This window comes from Plectropomus leopardus, chromosome 14 (genome assembly GCF_026936395.1).
Source record: "Plectropomus leopardus strain MGB_pleo_1.0 chromosome 14, ASM2693639v1, whole genome shotgun sequence".
Taxonomy (NCBI): domain Eukaryota; kingdom Metazoa; phylum Chordata; class Actinopteri; order Perciformes; family Serranidae; genus Plectropomus; species Plectropomus leopardus.
In genome coordinates, this window is record NC_142189.1 from 29,914,228 (window position 1) to 29,936,530 (window position 22,303).

Consider the following 22,303-nt stretch of genomic DNA (forward strand, 5'->3'; position numbering starts at 1 on the left):
ACGTTATCATGAGCCAGTAATTAGTGTATAACTCACGTAATTGTGTGACCACTTTGCCAATGTAAAGGATGAAGTACTATAAAGAGCTAAAGTCCATCTAAGGAAGCAAGCTGGAATAGTGGATGGTTCAAACAAACACAGGACTTTCCTGTAGGAGAACAGTGTTTGTGTCTCATGTAAAGCCAAGTGACTATCAAGTTATTTTAAGGTACTTGGTCACATTAGTAACATAATACACTATGAACTTCTTCCACTTTCTTGGTATAATAAAGTCATTATTATTATCATTACTATGTTGTAAATAACTATAGGTTGAGTAGGTAGCGTGATAACGCCCAACCATGTTTATTAACTTAAACCTAACTTTTGTAACTTTATGTTTCGTTTGTAACGTAACAGTGCCTAACCCAAATTAAAATAAATTATTTATCCAAACCTATCCTATGTAAATTTGTCACATGATAATGCCCAACCATGTTTCTTTTCCTACACCTACCCTACATAATTTCCTTCCTTAAATCTAATGAACTTCCTGTTTAGTACATAATGTGATAATGTCAAAAGATTTCGTCTCCTAAAATTTACCTTTGTAACTTTATGTTAAATATGTCATGTGATGACACCCAACCGTGTTTCTTTTCCTAAACCTTACCTGTGGAACATTACTTTCCTGGACCTAAACCTGACCATTGTTACTTAATATTTAGAATGCAACATATTGCCCAACCATGTTTCTTTTCAAAAACCTGACCAACTTAACTTTACTTTAACTTACTTTAACTTTAACTTTTGTTTAGTACATAATGTGATAATGCTCATCCATGTTTTTTTTCCTAAAACTAACCCACATAATTTTAAGCTAAATATGCAACATAATAACGCCCAACCATGATTCTTTTCGTAAACCTAACCTTCATAGCTTTACTCTCCTAAACCTAACAAACGGAACTTTAAATTCCTAAACCTAACCTAAGCAACTTTACCCAAAGTATGTAACTTTACTCTAACTACATAGCTTTACCCTAAGGACATACTGTGACAATGACATTGGTGGTGCACTATGTCATTAAATATCATCTGAACCGTTTAATGTGCATTTTTATAAGATAGCATATAAACCATTTACATTGAATCTATTACTCTTATTATTACTCTTATTACTCTTATAAACTACCTTTTAGCACAATTGTTTTCTTATTAAATATGGCAGAATTACAAAGAGACTGTAGGTTTAATAGAGGCAACACTTAAATGTGTAACTGCAAGGAAGCATTTTAGTCCAATAATGCTTATTCTGTACCTCATGCATAAATTCCCACCTGAATGGCATCGTAGGTACACTCCAGTGTCAGCAGGAGGCTTTCTGTTATTATTTGAATCATTATCTATTTCCCATGGGTAAAAAGTGACCTAATCCTCCAGCCCAGTCGCAGAGTGAGGCCAGCAGGTAAAGCTATTCACACTTCCTTTGCACCTGTCTGTAGGCAGCCACTTGAAAACAATAGGAGATTGTGGTGCACTACATGGCTTGCCGAAAACAAATGGAAAGGTCAGAAGCCATTTCAATGCAGAGTGAAAACCTATTATCTGCAGGGAACAGGAAATAAAAATGATCGGCTAACAGCATATGGTTTTATTCTGACTTGCATCTCGATCATAGTGCACAATATTTAAGGCTGTTGCTTATCCAGTATGCAGTGTGGGGAGATGATATCATAATGCTTTATTTAGTTTCTAAGTGGTCAGGACATAAAAGGAGGACTATATTGTTAAAAGCTTTAACAGTTTGAAGTGATTTTTTATTTTCTTTTTTTTGCTTCAACTTATCATCATAGAGTAAATTTTGATTGCACAATTTTGTAACTATAGAATAACAAGAATACCATCAGCATTTTCAATGGTTCCCTGTAAGCCACACATTCACGCAATTCTGTCTGCCACCAGGTTTGATCTGCCAGTAAGATGAAGGCTTGATTTATGGCAAAAAGGAAGTAACCAGCGCGTAAACAATGCAGAAAGAGGGTAGCGTTTTAGTTTTAGCTATTGGTTGCTATATTCCAACATAGGAAAGACTATAAATGTAAGATCTTTGCAGTTACTGTTTCTAGTAGCAAAAATGGCGGACAGTGGAACAACCAAAGTAACTATGGAAACTGTGGTAGTTGCTAGGCTCTAAGGGCTCTGACACACCGAGCCGACAGTCTGCCATTGGCTCACGGTGGACCAATGGTACGCGCCTGTGGCCCTCATTGCTGCGTTTGTTTGTCCCACACCCTTTGCTCTCATCGACCCTCGTCAGTTTTTTTTTTTTTTTTTTGGCAGATTCAGCATGTTGAATTGCGGCCAGATATTTGTTTATCCTAAAGACAAGCATCAACCAACAATTACTGAGACCACTTCATCTTCATTTTATCTGACGATTTCTCACTTGACGTCGCCATTGTCACTTTCCGGCCTGTAGAATATCAGATGCCCAATGATTTTTGTCACAATTCGCATCACACATCCACCTGAGAAACAGCTTTTTGGTTTCTGAACCAAATTATTTTTGGTTTAAATGCTCTAAATGTTTTAAATTAGGTGCAGAAAATGTCTGTCTTCTTGTAATTATATTATTATTATTATTATTATTATTATTATTATTATTATTATTATTATTATTATTATTATTATTATTATTTTATCTTATTTTTTATCATTAATATTTTGTTATTTTTCCCCTTTTTACCTTAAAATTATAATTTTATTTTATTATTATTATCCATTGTTTTATTGTTATTATCATTTCATACAAAGTCCCATCTCAGGGAATGTTCCGTTTTGTGAAAATGGAAAATAAAAAGTTTAAAAAATAGATAAATAAATTAGGCGCAGGAACCAGAACAGAACCAGTTTCATGTTGGTGGAAAAGGGGTATCAGTGACCCAGTTCAACCAATGAAATGAAGTCCTCTCCACCATATTGGCCTTCAAAGTTAAAACAAAGTAAACAGCCTGTCTTTACAATATTGGCATATAATTAATATCATCAAATCATCAAAAAAGTTCCTTGTGTCAGGTTCTCATGCTTCACTGAAAACTACAAGACACAAAATGTGTGTGCGTGTGTGTGTGTTTGCATCTATGTGAGTGCATGCGTGCGTTCGCATTTGTGTGATATGTGTTAAGATTCAGGTGGTGAAGTGAGGCCTTTATAAATAGTGATGAGGACAGATGGAATTCTCTGTGGTGAACTGTGAGGGAACAAATGTGCAATCATACGTCCAAGCTCTAGATATTACAGAAATACTCATCTCACTGGGAATCCTCATGGGAATCCCTCTAGCTGTATGCCTTCATACTTTAAAGATATCAGTCATAATTATCAAGAAAGTAGCATATATTAGGTAATTTGTTAAATGATGTTCTTTTTCAATTTGTGACACATATTAAGTTACGTTCTTATTCAGTCTCTGACGCACATAATCCTGAGATTTCAGATTTTCTTTTGTGACTATCTAAGATATTCTTTTCGCTTCTTTGTGATCCTCCTTCTCTGCTTTCTGACTCCCAGATCATAACCATGAGAGATTATGTTCCAAAAATTATTGGCCAGGAGGCTTTTGACTATTACATCGGACCCTATGAGGGATATGATCCAACTACAGACCCCTCAGCCTCCAACGTCTTTGCCACCGCTGCATTCAGGTTCGGCCATGCCACCATCTCCCCAGTCCTCAGGAGACTGAACGAGAGCTTCCAGAAGCATGAGCACTTCCCCCACTTGAGAATGCTCAACACTTTCTTCAGTCCTTGGAGAGTAGTCAAAGAAGGTCAGTACACTCTTATGAAGCTGCCTATTGGAACTAATAATGTATCCTGCAAGCACACTAAACAGTACTGTATTCAGGTCAGCTTCAGCACGACTTTGTTCAGCACCAATGTCTCTCTTTATGTAATAATAACTTGCATGCAATTCAAAAACTCATATAGGACAGACCGCCGAATAGACTGCAGTAATACTGCAGTTCTTGCTCTTAGTCCCTGGAGAAATTAGTTTATGTACTTAGTTGTTAGTTGCAATAATCCATTTGTCAGTACATACTTGTGCACAATATAGTGCTTTATCTGCTACATACAGGAGATGCAGATAAAGATGTACTTTTTGCCAATGAATTAAAAGGAAATTCTGGTATTTTTCAACCTAATTTCTCATTATTTTGACCATTCTGTTCAGGGGTCATGCTGAGTTTGCGCTTGTGCTCTCTGCTGTAGAGATCCAGCAAACCTATGTATATTGTGGCAAGCAAACCTCCAAAAGCTTCCCAAATCAACTTAAAGTCCTCCTCCAGCGTATGTTTTACTTATAGTTAGTCTCACTGGGGTGTTAACTGTATGTGCAGAATTTGACTCGAGATGGCTGTTTGCAGAATTCATCTGCTGTAAAGCTTCTGTTTGTGATGTTCAGAGCATTAATATAGCAGCAAATCATTTACTGTGTATAGATATCCTAAACATCATTCCATATATTGAGACATTCATTCCATCTATTTAAGCTGTATTCAATATTCAGACTTTCGTTCTGTATATCCAGACTGCTAGTCCATACATTCAGGCTACTACTCTATATATTCTTACTGTCATTACATAATATTCAAACTCTCTCTTTTTATTCTATCAGCCCATAGAGTAAAACTTTAATTCTGTATATCCAGACTGCCACTCCCTATTTTCAAACTTTCATTGTATGGATTTCAGTTTCACTCCGGTCTATTCCAAATATTCAGACTTTTGTCTTCCATATATTCAAACTTTCATTCAACAGTATATATTCTGAATGTTCTATATATTCATTATACATAACTGTCATTCTGTATATTCACTCCTTCATTCTACGTATTCAAGTTCAATTCCATATGTTCAGACTGTCATTCCATGTATTCAAATTGTCATTCTGCAGTATATTTTCGTACTGTCATTTACTATATTCAGATTTTCATTCTACCTATTTAAGGTCAATTGCATACAATCTTCAATCCTTTATATCTGGACCCAAACTAAACACAGAAACTTACTTCCTGGTTTACTGCCGTGTTTTTTAGTTGTTTTTTTTTGCTGTTCTCCGGAGGTTGAAGTTTTTACCATGCATGTCAGAGGGGATGTGTTTAGTAATCTTCCCACTGAGCACAAGTCAATTTCTTTTATGAGTCTATGTGTTGTTATGATAAACACTGCATCCATTCCCAACAGTCACTTCATCCTGTTTACTCAAATGAAATTGTTTGGACACCAGTGAGCTCAGGGAAGGCAGAAAAAATCAAGCTTAGGAGTAATATAAAAACCTGTTTTCAGAACAGTAGAAAGAAAGCATACCATTGGAAAAAAAATTACTCACCAACCACATAGGTTCTTTTGTGCTGTATTTGTGGGATCAGGGAATACAGGCAGCCTTGAATGGTAAAAATGAGCATGCTGTAAACAGTTTTGTGACATCAGGCCACCCATTCTCTTAGTTTTAAAGTCCAGATTATTGACAAATAACATGTTAATGTGGAATTTATAATCTTATGTGAACTCAGAGTGTTCCTGCATCCCACAGAAAAAAACAGTATGAAAATAAAAGGATTGTTTTGTGTGTAGGTGGGATTGAGCCAATCCTGAGAGGTACATTTGGAACTGCAGCAGCAGCTGTTAGCGCAGACAGGCTGCTGACAGACGAGATAACAGAGAGGCTGGTCATCTTCAATGTGACAGAGCACATGGACCTGGCTTCACTGAACCTGCAGAGAGGACGAGATCACGCTCTCCCAGGTAAGTGCTACAGTCACACAATCCACAATCAGCCCTGTTTCAGTTCTAAAGTTTAAAAATCAGTTCCCTTTGTCAACACACCCATAAGTTTCCAATGAAAAACTATCCAAGTGTGTAAGCGTTCACAAACAAGGCGTTGTCTAGAGGAAATATTCTCTAACTGGGTGAGACAGTGTTCAGTCCTCTAAGCAGCTTGTTTCTGAAGTTTGCTGCTTCCTGCTTCCTGGTTCTTTGCACTATTGACTGTGGCAACTGAACAACTGCATAAAGTCATACCCACTACGGTGCAAAGATTTGTGGCCTAAGGTCATAAGCGCACCAAACTAAACTGGGTTCAAACTATAGAGGATTGAAACTGACAAAATCAAAAATCAATAAATAAATGTGCCAATAAATAAATGAAAATGCCAATAATGACATTATTTATTTGATTTCCCATTTAATTTTCCATTTAATTGATCATTATTTATTCTGTATTTTCCCTACTTAAACATACTTCCCTCTCTTTTCCCTTTTCCATCTACGTTTCCACATGCATTTCCACCTCATTACACAAATGAGAGGGGGAGGCCTGTGGCTGGTTAACAGTGGCTCACCAGGCAAACAGCAGTTTCAGTCCTCCATATAAAACAGCCTGGGATCTTCATATGACTTCTGTCACATTGGAAGCAGAAAGTCCACACAAATACTTAGTAGTGTTATGTATTTTCCTTTGATTCCAGCTAAGCTAAGTGAACTCTCTCTTTGCTCCTAAACTGCCAATTCTATGGCACTGACCATGAGACTCATGCTTCTGACACTTTTTTAGATAATTTCACGCCAAGTAAACCATCACTCTCAAAGACTGAGTCCAGCCGGCCAGCGCTTTATGTGTTTTTTTTAGTCCAAAAAGGATGAAGAAAGAATCACATTTTTGCAATAACAAGCAATCTCATTTTATACACTAAAGAAAAGAAAACATCAGCAAAGACCTTATCTGATAAAAGTTTCTATTATACGTTTTCAGATATGTGCAACGAATTTCTGCTCAAAATGTCCTTGACTTATGACCAGTGTCATACTGTGATCTCAGTGTAAATGACTGCAGAGGGAAGGTCAGCTTAAGCAATGTTGTTCAACACATTAAAATATCTTAATTTTTAAACTCATGAATTAAATAAATATGTTTCTCTTCAGAATTTGGTCAAACTTTCAATGTAGTCTTGTTCAGAATGACCCTGACTATGACCCCTATCTCACTCTGAACTAAATGGAAAAGTTAACAGCCCTGCTTGGCTCTAGCTTTATATTTATTGCAGACATGAGAGTGATATTAATCTTCTGATTTTCAACAAAGACAGAAACATTCAAATCAGCACATCTACTATTAGATCACATTGTGCTGAAATACCTTTTCAGGATACAACGATTGGCGATCCTTCTGTGGTCTGAGGCGCATTAAGACGCTGGATGATTTCAAAGAGATCGTGAGAGACAACAGGGTTGCTGAGAAGATTGCACAAATATACAAACACCCGGACAATATCGATGTCTGGCTCGGAGGGCTTGTTGAATACATGCTGCCGGGTTCAAGAACTGGTCCTCTCTTTGCCTGCCTGATTGGAAAGCAGATGAAAGCACTTCGTGATGGTGATAGGTATTTCTTGATTTTAAAAAATCTATAATATAGTATTGGCATAAGATCTCAGAGATAAAAATTTCTTTGTCTAACTTTGAAGATTTTGAAGAGGCGATCAACTGTTTTTTTCTTTTTCAGGTTTTGGTGGGAGGCTGAAGGTATGTTCAGCCAGCAACAAAAGGCCGAACTTTTAAAAGGTTCTCTGTCTCGGATCATCTGTGACAACAGTGACATAAGGGAAGTCCCCCCTGATTCTTTCAGGTTCAGGACGTACCCCAACGGTTATATCTCTTGTGATCGTTTGTCATCGATTACTTTGGAAGCTTGGAGACAGGAGAAAAGCCGAGGTGTGCCCGAGATGCTACTCCTAATCCTGAAATGTCAAAAAATCCCAAACATTCGTTTGAATTTTATCGTTCTTCTCATTAACATGAAACACGTTTATCTCTCAATTCCAGACTTAGAACAGTGCGGCACTCCAAGAAAGACAAAGAACGGAGATTTTATTTTGTCCTCTACATACGGCAAACTGGTGGCTCTGTACTCCTGTTACCATGGTTTCAAGTTAAAGGGTGCAGCTGCTATAGTTTGTGAGGGAAATCGATGGAGTGATCAGCCCCCACAATGCACAGGTACATGAACTATTTTTGCCACGGCTTTGTTTCATAACATTTGTTTGTTGTGACTGTGTGATGCTGAGTAAAGACGGATCTCACTGTGAGCTAGTTAACGCTTTGGAACCTGAAATTGACTTGATTCCACAACAGAACATAAGCAGAACATAAGCATAGGTAATGAGTAATTTTACTAGAAATGACCCAAAATATTGCCAGGAAAAAAAAAAAAATTGCTTGAAAATTTGCAAAATAAAATTTAAAAAAAAAGAAATTATCTTACTCCTAAAGAAGCAGTAAAATGTTTTTTTTTAAATCAGTAACAGTATTTTTAAGTACATTATTTTAATTATTATAAATACCAGTCTTTTTTTATTATGTTTTTTCAAGTATTTAGTAAGTTTATCTCACTTCTTTCACAGGTAATTTTTGCCACCTTTTACTATTTACATAATTACAATAATTATAAATACTGTTTTCAGTCATCTTTTCTCTGTTTTTTTCTTTTCTTTCTATTTATTGTCTTTATCTTTCTTACTTCTTTTTCAGGTACTTTTTCTTGTCAATTTTCAACTTTCATACTTGCAGTTTGCGGGACATTTCTTGCCAAGTTGCTCAGTGCCTTTGTGCCGTGTTTTCAAAATAAATCAAACCAATCTGCTTGGGTTTCAAAGGTTTAAGTGCCTGAGAAAGGTGTCCAAGAAAAGTGATGACAATCCAGGTTTCAAAGGGTTAATAGTATATCATGATTTGATGAATTGCTGCATACTGAGACATATATGGTGCCATTTTGGAAAGATTCCATTTTAAACTAAAGACATAACCCAGCTCACATCCATCCGTAAACATGCTGCACTGTGGTGCTTTTGTCTGACTGGAGCTTTACTGCTCTCTGCTGGTAGTGATGGAAAAAGCTCCAATTGGAAATATATTGGAAATAGTCAAGTCAAGTCAAGTCAAGTCAATTTTATTTATAAAGCCCATTATCACAAAACACAGCTTGCCTCAGAGGGATTTACAGCATACGACATCCCTCTGCCCTTAGACCCTCACATCACCTAAAATAAAAAACCTTCCAGAAAAGTAAAATGGTGCTGTTTTATGATTTTAACCATTTGCAAGTGAGTCAGTGCAGTTATAAAACTGCATTTTATTAGTCCCAACTGCAGCATTTGAATGCTGACATGTAGTTAATGAGTGAATTTAACTACCATTTAAGCAGCCATTAGTGAAAAAATCCTTGCAGAGAACTCAGTTGTAACTGAGTTTAGTAATCTGTCACAGTTGACAAAATGTCTTAATTTTGTAGTTTGATCATTGAGTGGTAAGGCAGGTTAACACTTTGATACCTGGAATGTCATCACTTTTCTTGTATTGCACTCAGACACCTTTCACAAGCATTTAAACCTTTGAAACCCGACCCTAGTTAGTTTGATTAATGTTAAAAACATGGCAAAAAGGCACTGAGCAACTTGACAAGAAATGTCCTGCAAATTGCAAGAATGAAAAGTGAAAAGTGACAAGAAATATGACCTGAAAAAGAAGTAAGAAAGAGAAAGAAAATAAATAGAACATTTAAATTGAAAAAAAAAAAAAAAAATGAAAAAATGACTGGACACCATATGCATTATATTAAAAAATGTCTGTTTTTGTGCTTCTTTAGGGTCTGGTCATTTTCTTGATAGTTCTTTTCCCCTTTATTTTCCATTTCTTTTGCATATTCATTTGAAAATGTGTGGTGGGTCAGCAAAGCCATTGATACAAATTTAAGGAAAAAATATATAAAAATAAGGCTACAAATAGAATGCATAAAATTAAGGGAAATACAATATTTTAAAGCAGTAGTGCATAAATGCAAGCAGCTAGTTAGAGCTAGTTAAAGGTTAAAGGTGGCTTCTGTGATATATACATAAATATCAACATCAACATAATATCAACATAATAAATAGACTTTAGAGACTGTGGATGACATGTGTGTATATTTCAGCATACTAAAAAGTAAATGGGTGTTAACATTACTAAAAGTTCTATTGTGTCCAAGCTAAGGTGAGAGGAATGTTGATGGTATTTTTATGATTGACTGGCATCATTATGATGTCAATGGCTCAAACGAATAATCATGTTGTTGTTGTTTTACAGGGAGTCATCACTGAGTTGTTGATCAAGAAATGCTTCATACCTTTAAGACCAAGCTCAGGGAAACACTGCCATCCTGACTCTCGTTTTCATGACATGTCAAGTGACAAATTTTTACAAATTTTACAAATTGCTTTTTAAAATTATTTTAAAAATCAATGAAAAATGTTTAGAGTAAAAAGAAAAAAACAAAGTAAAAGCTTTATTTATGCTTAACATAACTGCGTATTGAAAATCATGATACCAAATTATTTTAATGTTAAGCATCTTTTCAAGGTCATTTCTGTGGTTGTTTTTATAATCTTTTTGTTTCATTTACTAATTTTCAGATAATTTTCTTGTACTTTTTCTTAATTTCTTGCTAATTTTGGGGGTCGTTTCTATTGTTTCTCATTTCCTCCTTCCCAGTTTTTGTTTTAAAGAACTTGTGCGCATTTGCTCCCATTTCAAAGGGTTAACTTATTAATATGAGGTAAAAGTTAATTAGACAGCGTAAGTGCTGTAAAATCATGACTCCATAACATAACAATCTGACAGCGTCCACATAAGATGCAAGAGAGAACCTTTAAGATTTAAAGTGACGTTACTGAATGCGTACAAGTCGTTACAAAAAAAAATGTATGTGCAGTATGAAAAACATGCAGGTCAAACATTACAGACCAAGATGCAACAACTTCCAACTTTGTTCAACATTTTAAGTTGCACAAAAACTAGTTAGTTTAGGCTAATATTTGTATAAATTATATTTACATGCACATAGTAGTAATTTTTTCCTCTTATTGTGAAAAAAACCCCAATATTCCTATGAAACTGTTTATATGTCTAAATGAAATAAATATTCTAATATATTCCTGTTTACATGCAGCTGTGCATATTCTAATTAATGTGCCCTGACATGTTGTTTATAATGTCAAAATATGGAAAAGTAGAATAGCTGGCTTGTCATTTTGCTTCTCTGCAACAAAATATTTTTCACTCTTTACTATTAGCGGCAGACTTGTTGGTTTGAGCGAGCTCAGCCTCCCACTTTCATTCCTACACCTTCTTGAAAAGGTCGGCATTCTGATGTATGGTCACATCCAAAATCTTATTGATATCCAAGTCAGTTATCATTTTCAAAAGTAGGTATGTTTCTCCTTCTGAACAGAATTTTGGGCTTTTCTTCATGAATTTCTACCAGAGTCTGCAAACTAATGCGAATTGGTTTGTTTACAATGTATCCATGACTACGCACAGAGCCAACTGTAAACGGACAAAGAGGCCGTTGTCACAAACAGTAAAAACCCCAGTTGAGACGCATATTCCAAATTGGCTGTATACATGCCGTAATAATGCTCCTATAACACAGATAATACCATTTTAATCGGGCAATGGTTAAGTCAGAAAACTTTAGAAAAAATTTGAAAATCTTAAAATGTAATATGCTGTTTACATGACCTGCATCAAATTCATAATATTGTCATATTCAGAATGATATGGTAATATTGGTGTGTATGTAACCGTAGCCATAGTTAGCAATCTATGCTTAGCCAACTTTATTACTCTGTTGTTAGAATGGCATTATATTTGGTGAAAAGCACCTTATGACTTGTTTTAGACTCGAGTCGAACCTCAAAGTTTAAGACCTTAGACTTGATTGAGACTTATCAGTCTTGACTTGGGACTTGACTCTGGACCTGCCTGTCTTGACTTGAGACTTAAATGCAAGTACTTGAGACTTACTTTTGACTTGCAAAACAATGACTTGGTCTCACCTTTAGGTTGTAGGTCTGGGTTCAGATTGGATGCTGTCTGGGTCTGGACCTGAGTTTTGGAGAGGGATGGCATGTTTTCAAGGGTGATTGTGTCTCTGCTGCAAGCTTTCACTATGCAGTTCTGTCTGCCAACGGGACCAAATTAATGTTGACTGAACAGCACAAAAGTCATGGGTCAATCATTGTGCCCCTAAAAGCTGTTTCCATTCAGTTTTCATTCCTTTTGAAACAGAGAAAATGATAATTTTTAAACTTAAAAAATTTAATTAAACTTTAATTTAAAGATATTTAATAATAACTGCTGACATAACTGTAAACTGTTTATTAGTGAGTAGAACTTTACTTTCTCTCGATAACTGCTGTAAGTCGAATTTGGTTCAATAAAAGTATAAACGCTAAACTCTAAATCAAAGCACGTTTTTTTGCTCTCTTTGCGTTGTACAATTTATATGTTTTCATTTAAACTTTGCAAAATATCAACCAACCAATTCTACATATTGTGCAATATCTTTTGTTTACTTCAGAAAAGGTATTGCATATAATAAATGACCTATAGGTTAAAAATCACAAAATACCTTTCTGTTTGAAATCTGGCCAAATAATCCATACGAGCTGCCTGCAACTGAATACACAAAGACGAATGTTACTGAGAAATGAAACTGACTTCTTGACTTGTCATGTAACCTCAGAGCCAATTAACCTCTGGCAACAGTTTGCATGTTGTTAGCTCACACATTTGATGAATGTTTTTTTTCTAATAAGACTAGAACATTGAGAACTCCAGTATAATTCACTAACAAAAATTAAAATACTTTTTTAAAAAGGCAGCTTTATTAAATCTTGAGCAATGTCATTTTTTTGTGCAGCTTACAGTTGCCTTTTACAAGTATTTCAACCTCTGAACCCTGGGCACATTGATGCAATTTCTCTCAAAAACATGGGAAAAAGGCCAATGGAAACAAGTTGTAAGAAATTAATACATTTGGAAAATTATTAATTTAAAAAAGCTAAGGAAAAATGTCTAGGGACAAAAAGATAAATGCTAGGGAAAGACAATAGTTATAATTCTAATGATTACATAATTTAAATTGTGTGTCAAAATAATAATTGTTTTTCTGCCCTTTTTCCAAGTCATTTCCTTGTTTTGTTTAAACAAATCTTCAGGGAATTTTCTTGTCTGTTTTACTAATATCTTGCCAATTTTCAAGACATTTCTTCTTTCATTGCTAATTGCCTTTTTCCCATGATTTTGAAGGAAATTGAGTTGCTCAGGTATCAAATGGTTAAAGTGCAGTTAAGTCTTGTTTTTGAGTTAAGAGAATTAGAACAGCTCTTATCAAATCTGGCACTTAGATAGGCCTACTTCTGGGTCATTTCACTGAGTCAAAAAGTCCAAAAAGGACTAGTCCACTGCTGCTGAGACTTTAAGATTCAGCCTCTAACTCCCTTCTCCATGCCCTGCAGTAGCATCATGCTTCCCTCCCACCTGCTTCCTATTTTATCCAAATCAGTCCAGTTGCACCGGCTCACCTTTTCTTATGCTCTCTCACGTTGTCAAACTTGCCATGCTGCATTGCTATTTCATGCCTCAGTTTTACAGCCACATGTACCTGTACCAGTGTCTGCATCTTCACGTGGCTTTTGATTTTAATGTCACTGAACTATGTACCACAGCATTGCACCTGCACATGTCGAGGTTATCCTGCTCTAATTTCCAGGGTGACAGGAAAACTTAATGTATGGCACTGTTGATCTTTTTTTTTTTTAATTCCAAGACAAGCGAGAAGAGCAAGTCTGAAGGAATGAATTGTGTGAATGCAGAGAAGGGTACCAACGTTTCAGTGTTAAAATATTTAAAGACTTTATCAACAGTGTCAGCAGTAAAAACACAGAACTATTCTAAATAAACTATATGCACTGTTCAAACAGAAGGCATAGTGTGCTTTCTCAGGAAAAGAAAATGAAAGAGGGTAAAAGACACTAACACTACCATGGAAAGAAAATAACTACTGATAAGAAAACACAATGCAGCTGCAAAGGTGGCCTTGAATTCAATTATGTTGTGTTGGATGTTTCCTGCAGGCCAAATTCCTGTTTCTGAGTCAGGCGATAGAAACTATGACTGGATTTTATATTTTTTTTATAACAAGGGATATGCAATGTATAACACTTTAATATGTGACACTTTAAGACTTTTTAGTATAATTCTTACTTTACTTACTTTACTTTATTTACTTTCCAGGACAAAGCACAAATTAGGGATAGGTAATTACAAAACAAAAGCAATTTAAGTGAAAAATATACATTTCTGTTCACATACAAATACACATACATGCATGTACACATACATAGTTATACAAATATATGCAAATAATATGCAAATAACATGCACACACACACATACACAAACACACACACACACAAGAACAAAAGAGTTGCATAGATTTGTCTATTGGCCTTGACATAAAAGAAAGTTATGAGACAAGATTTAAAAGCGTGAACAGTCATCTGATGCTCAGTGGGAGGTTACATGCTACAAGTTAGCTGCTAGAATTTATCTGCCTTGCCAGTTTGGTTGGATTCTGTCAGTCCTGAAGAGGGAGAAGCTATTCCAAAACAAATTCAAATTCTTAATAAAACCTAGATCATGAGTTTTGCAGGTAGATTGAAGCCATGAATGAAGGCCTAGAATCCTGCTGAATTGCTCAACCATTGTGGGAATAGAACTGGATATAGAACCTGACTTTCCACTATGAGATTTTATATTGCATACAAAGAATGACACACCTGAGCTGATTAGTACAGTTAAACAAGACAACCAGTTCTAGACAGGTTAGCCATAAATAGCCAAACCGGTTAATAGCAACACATTACACTGTATGTGCTCAAACAAACTCTGTAGCAACATGTCCACAGATAGAAGTTGGATAGTACTGTGTGTACGACTCATATAATAACACTGAAAATGCTAATTGACAGTAAATTTCTACAACTTGATGCATGAAGCAGCCATCTTGGACGTTAAGGTCAAGTTTCATAATGATCTTACTACTTTTTGAGTCAGCTGGTGTTCCAGATGAAATATCCGACTGCTAACTGGAAATTCTGACTCCTGAATTCAAATTGTTCACATTATTTACCTCATCTATCATTTAAGCCTGTTCTGACTTCACAGTTGTCAAATAGCGCTGCTTTGTCAGTGCTTTCATTGTATGAGTGTGATGCAAAAAGCAACCTTCCGCATCCAACCGAAACGCAGCTGGATGGGCGGAGGGTCACTGACAGAGCGGCATCATGTGACGAGTTAGGATGAGAACATGTTACTGCTCTCAAGGTACCCAGCTCCTTGAGCTGCTTCGATGACACCCTCTTAAAAAATCAGGTGACACTCTGGTTTTGTTGAAGGTTGCGGGGAGGTGGTCGAACTATTTTGTAACCCACTGCATTAAAGGTTACCCTTATTAATGTTTTATTGGACGGCTGTCTTTATTGGCTTATGGCTACAATTGGTGACATCTCAGAAATGCTACATGGTGGGAACATCTGGGCACCTCCCACTTTATACATGTGATAACCCTTTGTGTGCACACGTGTTGTTTATTGTTCATATTCTGGCTCACCTGCTATACATCTATTTTTGCCATTCATGCAGAACTAAGGCTGCAGCATTTTACTAGATATGTCGGCATGGCCCACAGTGGCACAGTTTCAGTGTAGAATCCCAGACAGTAATAGTGCTCTATCCATTTCACCTGTACTTGCTTTTTAAAATTCAGCTTTTGGAGGGGTAGTCACTCCTAAGTATGCACTAGTTAAAAACAAGCAACCAGTCTGCACAGGTTACTGGTCTACTGCAGGTCTGACACAGACATTTGAGACAAATAGCCAGACTTCTAAAAATACAGTATCAGGCAAACATATGTATATATATATATGAGAACAGCAAGAATACCCTGACATTTTGATTGACATTTTGAGGTAGTGAATAAATATATCAATATATAAAGGTAATATAAAGTGATAACGCCCCAGTGCTATGTCCAAATGCTTTCAGCTGACCTAACACATTTTAAAGAATGTTCTTTACTCTAACCAAACATATCCATATCTTCAACTTTCCCTCTCAGCTTCGTAACAAGCAATCTTGACACGGTCCTGCTTCCTCTGCATTGAATGATTTATACCCACTTTACATTGTTTATTTACCAACTCAAAAACTGACCCATGTAGAGTCAAACTACTATCAAAACACATGTACCTGTAGACAAATCTGGTTTGTTAAAATCCTTAGCAATCTTGGACCCAATCAATTCAATCTAATGACCAATGTTTTGGAGATCCAATGTAACAAGCGGATATTTGATCCAAAACTTCTTCTTAAGCATGCTGGTCATTTTGGCTAATCTGTACAAGCAGATATCTGCATATGAATACAGATAATATAAAAGAGGCTAATATGAAGCTAAATTGTCATAAGGTGATACCTGATGTGTTTTGGGAAATAAAAAGTACATTATTGTCTTGTAAATTATCACTAAAAGAAAATTCCCTGGTAAAGTTCATCTACTAGAGTAAGTACTTAACCACTGGTACTGATGATTGTGCACTGCCCAGCAAGTATTTGCATATGGGGCCTATGTGGGTAGCAAATGGGCTGAAAAATGGACCGTATATGGGATTGCCCACAGGTTCAATACTGGCTTTATACTGGCTCCATGCCAGTTGTCCACATGGGTGAGTTTACCCAAGTTGGCCCCACATGGATCATGCTAACCCACACCCTCATTTTTCAGCACTTTTACGAACCACATTAGCCCTGCATACAAATGTTGGCTTGATCATTATGTATCTAGGATACATGCATATTGGAAAAACCACATCATACTAGGTTTCATCACTACTAGGGCCCTTTAAAAATGTCTCTTTGATAATCAAACAGTCTCTCTCATTAGTCTGAAAAGGTTTCTGAAAAACTTGCTCGTCTTCTTTACAAAGGCTAACACCTCTGGTCAATTATGTTAACTTCAATTGTAATGGTCCCTAATGGTGATTAATTAAAGTGGTAGAGCAAAAGCATCCACAGAATATTTTTAAATCACACATAATCCATGCTGCTAATTCACTTTTCCCATTTTTAGGCCTCCTACAATCATTATTGAAATATTGCTTGATGTACCTCTAGAGTAATAGACACAGTAAGAAGAGGGAAGCCCTCTAGGTAAAATATAGATTTTTTTATTTTATGCACATGCATTAATGTACAGAGAGATGTCAGTGACAGCGATGCCTCATATGATGGCACACGTCATATGAGTTCTAACCTGAACCAACAATAGTCTGTTTGATTTGTTTCTGATTAATGACGGGGACAACTGCAGCTTTAGTCTTGGGGTGTGTCAGATAAACAATAGCTTGAGGCATCAAGAAGGTGGTGCCATGCTTGAATGCCAATAGGTGTTTTCATTGTTGACTGGCAGGCTGTGTTCTTTTCAGTCACTCTGCTGACATCCTGAATCTGACGCCTTTGATTAGTCATGAGCTGGTGTCATGGTTGTACCTTTGCTATTTTAAAACTCTCTTAAAATAACAAATGCTGGTAAAAAAAATGTTGCTAAGTTTGACACAAACATTTGTCAATTTTGTCATAATTGCTTAAATAAATGGGAATCTTTTTCTTCTCTCAATCAATGTATAATTGTGATGATTATGCCTTTTGTTTGTATAAATGTGAGATATTAACATTTTTTCTTTTTGTCTACTCCCATAGTTCATGCCACCATACACTTCTAGCCTAGTTCAGAGTTACCAGCATGACCCTAACAGCTGCTAACTGCTAACAGCACTGAAAGGTAGTCCAGGCCAAGCAACATTTCTTTACCATAAGTGTGCAAGATACTGAAACTCATCACCCTGGTTGTACCAGTGTGCTCTCTGCAACATATGTATCATGCCCTTGGCCCAGATTTCTCTTTATAGTCAGTATGATTTTTCTGAGCCACTCTGGAGGCAATGTGGTATATGCAATTACCTGAGATACCCTTCAATGAAAGAATCACTAAAGAAGTTGAAAAACAGGGCAGAGTAAAAGGACAGTCAGTTCAAATCATTCATTCATTCATTCTTACTTTCACTTAACAGGTTATATTTAGCTAATTAATTATTTTGTGGTTGCATTAATGCTGATATTTATTTCCTTTTTACATATAAATCATATGTCACTGACCTTGATGTATTGTGAGACTTATGGATGCATTGGTACTATATACTTTTATATTATTTTATATAATTTTGTTTTTTGCCTTTCAGTTGTGTAAAAAAAATACACTATGGCCTTGAACAGGGTTCTTTCAGCAGTAAGCAGCAGAATCCAGTGCGTCTTCTCTTTGAAGATATCAAATTTCCAAAAGATAGGTGTGCTTCAGTGTCTTGGTTTACGGGAACAGTGTGAACTAAGGTGTGAACGCACCTTAAGCTGCAAGTCAGCAACAGAGCGGCAGAGACAGTCCTGTCTTTCCACTGTGCAGACAAAAGCATTTAATTATAATAAAGCCCAATTTTCAATGATGAGAAGTGTCAGAAAGAAGTCACATTTGCTTATGTAAACTGTAAGTGAAGTGCAAGTCAATATAAACAGCTGTATTGATTCAAAATGAAGAATTTAGCAGTGTGTTTATAAATATATAAGTTTATATAAGTAAGTTTTAAATTTTATTTTTATTTATAAATTTTACTTTTTAAATGCATTTTATTTTTATATTTGATTACAATTTGACTGAACTTTTTTTTAACCTATGATCTCCTTGCACCCGTGCCCCTCATCACACTCTTTAGAGTACTGCGCCTAAATCCAAACCTAACCCTAACCAAGAAGTGGTTGTCCACCCAGGGCTCCTGGGTTGAGGGATGCCCTGCCCCTGAGCTACCTTTGCAAACACCTGACCAGTAGGCCTGTGCACCGCAACATTATTATGATGCCTGGCCTAAACCCTCACCCCAACACTAAACGCTAACCCTGACCTTTACTACACCTTAACCATAGATGTTGCAGATCAGTAGCTGCTCATGTGACTCCTCATATTGGGTATTTAAGGCAACATGTGATGTTCAACATCTAAATATGAGGAAACAAAAGTTAAGTCTCATCCAAGGATAACAACATTTCCCTAAACAACAACAAAAAACAGCCCATCATTTCTGTGTATTGCATTGGACAATATCATATGTGTTTATTCAACTATAAACTGAGTGACGAGCTTTCACACTGGGCTGGTCACATCAAAAAAGAATTTTCCTCCTCCCCTCCAGAACATTCTGAGCATTGTGTGTATGCTTCATATCTAAAGTTCAGCCATGATTCGTTTGCTCCACCCAAAGTAAACCTGCTTCACCTCTAATTGTAGTCCTCACTTTCCTCTGACAGAGCGAAGGAGAAAGAGAGGTGAGCTCAACCGGTTGTACATCTTACTTTTAATTATTTCAAGCACAGATAAAACTGTTTATCAAGGAAAATCAAATGAAAAACTGTTTTAACCATGCAAATTTCATCATTGGGTGTCTTTGACTTAAAAAGGCGTAAGTTGGGCAGTCAGATTTGTTTGTAAAAAATATATATATAAAAAAATAGAAGCAAGAATCATATGGCATTTTCCCACATGCTGAAAATCTTACAATTTTAATATCATATTTTTTTAGATATATTTGTTTAGATATAAAATATGTAAAAAAATAATGCTGAGGTTTGAAATTGCACAAGACATTTTTAAACATTAGTGTTTTGATCTTATTGATTTCAGGTAAATTGTTTGTATTGGATTACATGATGTATGTGCTCCTGACTGTTATTTTTTCTCTTGTTTTCTTTCTCATCAATAATGTCAGATACATTTTTTAAGACACTTCACTTAAGGTTTACAAATGAAAAGGTGAGCAGGGCACCGTTCTTACGATGGGTAGCCCTGGAACTTCTGCGCAAGTTCTGCTACTCTCAGTTGTCGCTGTTGGTAAGTTCCCTCCCTCTGATTTACCACGATTGGAATGGCAATTACTAACTTTTTTCTGCCGATACACAAGATAAAAATACAAAGGACAAAATATGTGTTTTATTTCTTTCATCCTACAGCGTGTATATCAACACTGGTTTCCGCAAACGTAAGTGTACTTGCTTTTCTTTCAGCACTAAATTTAATACTGTGTGTAGAAGTTTTGTATGTTTCATCTAAACAAAATACTGAATTTGTGTTTCCTTTATTTTCTATTTCAGGCGAATGGCACATCAGGTAAGGAGACATCTTTTTTGACTCAACCTGTGAAATTAAGTTTAGAATGTCATCAAACTGTTGATTTTGTGTAATCATTCATATATTGACATTTTGTAGGGCCAGGTCACGGGTCATCTGACAGGTCAGTATGCAGATTTCTATTTAAACTGATGACTGTTAAACTCAACACATTCATACACCAATGTTCACCAGGAAAATATCATTTTAATTCAAATTTCTATTAATATTCGATGTGATGTTAATTTTTTTTATACTTTGCTCTTGAAGTTTCCAGGCAAATTGCCGTGCAGCACATTTCAAAGACGCCGGTCTCAAAGTGAGTGTTTCATATTTCATATTTGTTTTGAATTCAAAATGTTCCATAAAAATAATAACTTGTGTCATTTTTGAAATTTAATGCCAAGCAGTGGTGGTAAATGACACCCACTTGTTCACATATCAGCACTAACTCACTCCTGTCACCTTTTATGTTGCTGTGCGTAACAAACACATCTCTGTGTGTTCCCTCTAGATATGTGCTGCAGTGGACACACTGGCAGAGAAGCTGTTCTGTGAAAGTGGTAAAAATGGAAGCTTACCAGAGGACAAATCCAAAGAGCTGGAACAAAGCCTGAAACAGATTGTGAACTCCACTTTAAAAGTCCTCCTTCAACTGGTATTTAATTTAATTATGCTGTAAACTTGTATAACATGTCATTTTTTTTTGTTTTGGATGTAATCACTGACAGATACAAGTCTAACTGCCCAACAGGCACATTCAAAAACATACCCCTCATAGTTCAGATGATATGTATCAAATTTTATGCTCATGTTTTTCATAAAAGCATGAAACTTTGTACACTTGTACAGTTTGAAGCCCTGAACATTTTCAAAACTGGAGCCATCAGAGAAATGCATTGTGGTGGCCATGTGTGCCATTTTACTTTCCGCCATAACTGAATAATGTATTTTGCATCATACCTCCTGAACCAGATTATGATAACACACAAGTGATGTTCACACCTATGTTTTAATGGTCAAGGATCACAATCCTTACCAACAGAATTATTTATGAATAAGTAAATACCAGTATCTGAAAACCTAGGTGAGTTTAAATAGCTTTATTCTTTTTGTTTATTAAACCTGACAATACAATGACTGTAAAGAATAGGACAATATTGAATATGACCTTAGTAACTTGAGAGAATGTGTCAAACAAAGATTTAGGTAAAGAAATGTATTTCAGAAACATTATTGATTGTTTTGTTCTTATTAAACTGCACAGTCTCCTTCACACTGACACAGAGCAGTGCTTTTTATGCCTCCGAGCAGGCAATAGGCAAGGCTGGAAACATTATGTTTTGAGTTGTCCATCCATCCATCTGTCCATCCGTCTGTCTGGCCCATTCATGTGAACGCAATATCTCAAGAATGCCTCAAGGGAATTTGTTCAATTTTGTTTAAAACAAACCCCATTAACTTGGACTCAATGATGTGCTGAATACATTTTGGAGGTCATAGGTCAAAGGACTCTGTCCATCTCATTCTCTTCAATACAATATCTCAAGAACACCTTGAGTGAATTTCTTCAGATGTGGCACAAATGTTTGAGTTGGTTCAAGGAAGAACTGATAAGATTTTGGTGGTCAAAGGTCAAGTCAAAGTTCAGGATCACGCTGACTTGCAGTTGTCTCATTCTTGTGAAAGCGATATCTCAAGCACACCCTGAGTGAATTTGTTAAAATTTGACACATATCACTGATTTCACCATTAACTATTAACTTTAACAGTGTGTCATTGTAATCCTTGACCATTAAAACATAGGAAAAGACATCACTTATTCAGTGTTGTCATGTTTAGTTCAGGAGATATGGTGAAAAAATACAAGTGAAATTGCAACTACTGCCACCACATTTTTGCAATGGCTCCATTTTTGAAAATGTTCAGGGCCCCAAACTGTTTAAGCATACCATTTTCATGCTTTTTTGAAAAAGTGTGCTTTTTTATATAAATATATCACATATGACAGTATATATATCACCTGGACTATCATTACTTTGACAGGATACGCCAAAAATCAACCAAGTGTCTGCACTGTATGCAAGCAAGATGCTGAAATTTGACAAAATAGTAA

The 22,303-nt window shown here is 36.0% G+C and overlaps 2 protein-coding genes across 2 annotated transcripts in view; both read left to right on the forward strand.

Annotated features, from left to right (window-relative positions):
• Positions 1-13,427, forward strand: part of tpo (thyroid peroxidase) — a 44,682-nt gene extending 31,255 nt beyond the window's left edge. The window contains exons 8-13 of the mRNA XM_088087672.1: positions 3,553-3,811; positions 5,619-5,789; positions 7,188-7,425; positions 7,546-7,754; positions 7,866-8,039; positions 10,161-13,427. Coding sequence (XP_087943798.1) covers positions 3,553-3,811; positions 5,619-5,789; positions 7,188-7,425; positions 7,546-7,754; positions 7,866-8,039; positions 10,161-10,174 — 1,065 coding nt within the window. The 3' untranslated portion in view covers positions 10,175-13,427. The remainder of the gene's footprint in view (positions 1-3,552; positions 3,812-5,618; positions 5,790-7,187; positions 7,426-7,545; positions 7,755-7,865; positions 8,040-10,160) is intronic.
• A 5,856-nt stretch (positions 13,428-19,283) lies between these two features.
• Positions 19,284-21,469, forward strand: LOC148187513 (uncharacterized). Its single transcript, XM_088087518.1, has 7 exons — positions 19,284-19,349; positions 19,790-19,911; positions 20,031-20,059; positions 20,172-20,187; positions 20,287-20,311; positions 20,458-20,506; positions 20,702-21,469. The coding sequence occupies exons 2-7, from the start codon at positions 19,857-19,859 to the stop codon at positions 20,867-20,869; spliced, it is 342 nt and encodes a 113-aa protein (XP_087943644.1). The 5' UTR covers positions 19,284-19,349; positions 19,790-19,856; the 3' UTR covers positions 20,870-21,469.
• The last annotated feature ends 834 nt before the right edge of the window (positions 21,470-22,303 follow it).

Coding starts and splice junctions, on each gene's coding strand:
- LOC148187513 (XM_088087518.1), top strand. CDS start 19,857: ATGGGTAGCCCTGGAACTTCTGCGCAAGTTCTGCTACTCTCAGTTGTC. Junction 19,912..20,030: donor ACTCTCAGTTGTCGCTGTTG/GTAAGTTCCCTC, acceptor TTCATCCTACAG/CGTGTATATCAACACTGGTT. Junction 20,312..20,457: donor GGTCACGGGTCATCTGACAG/GTCAGTATGCAG, acceptor TTGCTCTTGAAG/TTTCCAGGCAAATTGCCGTG.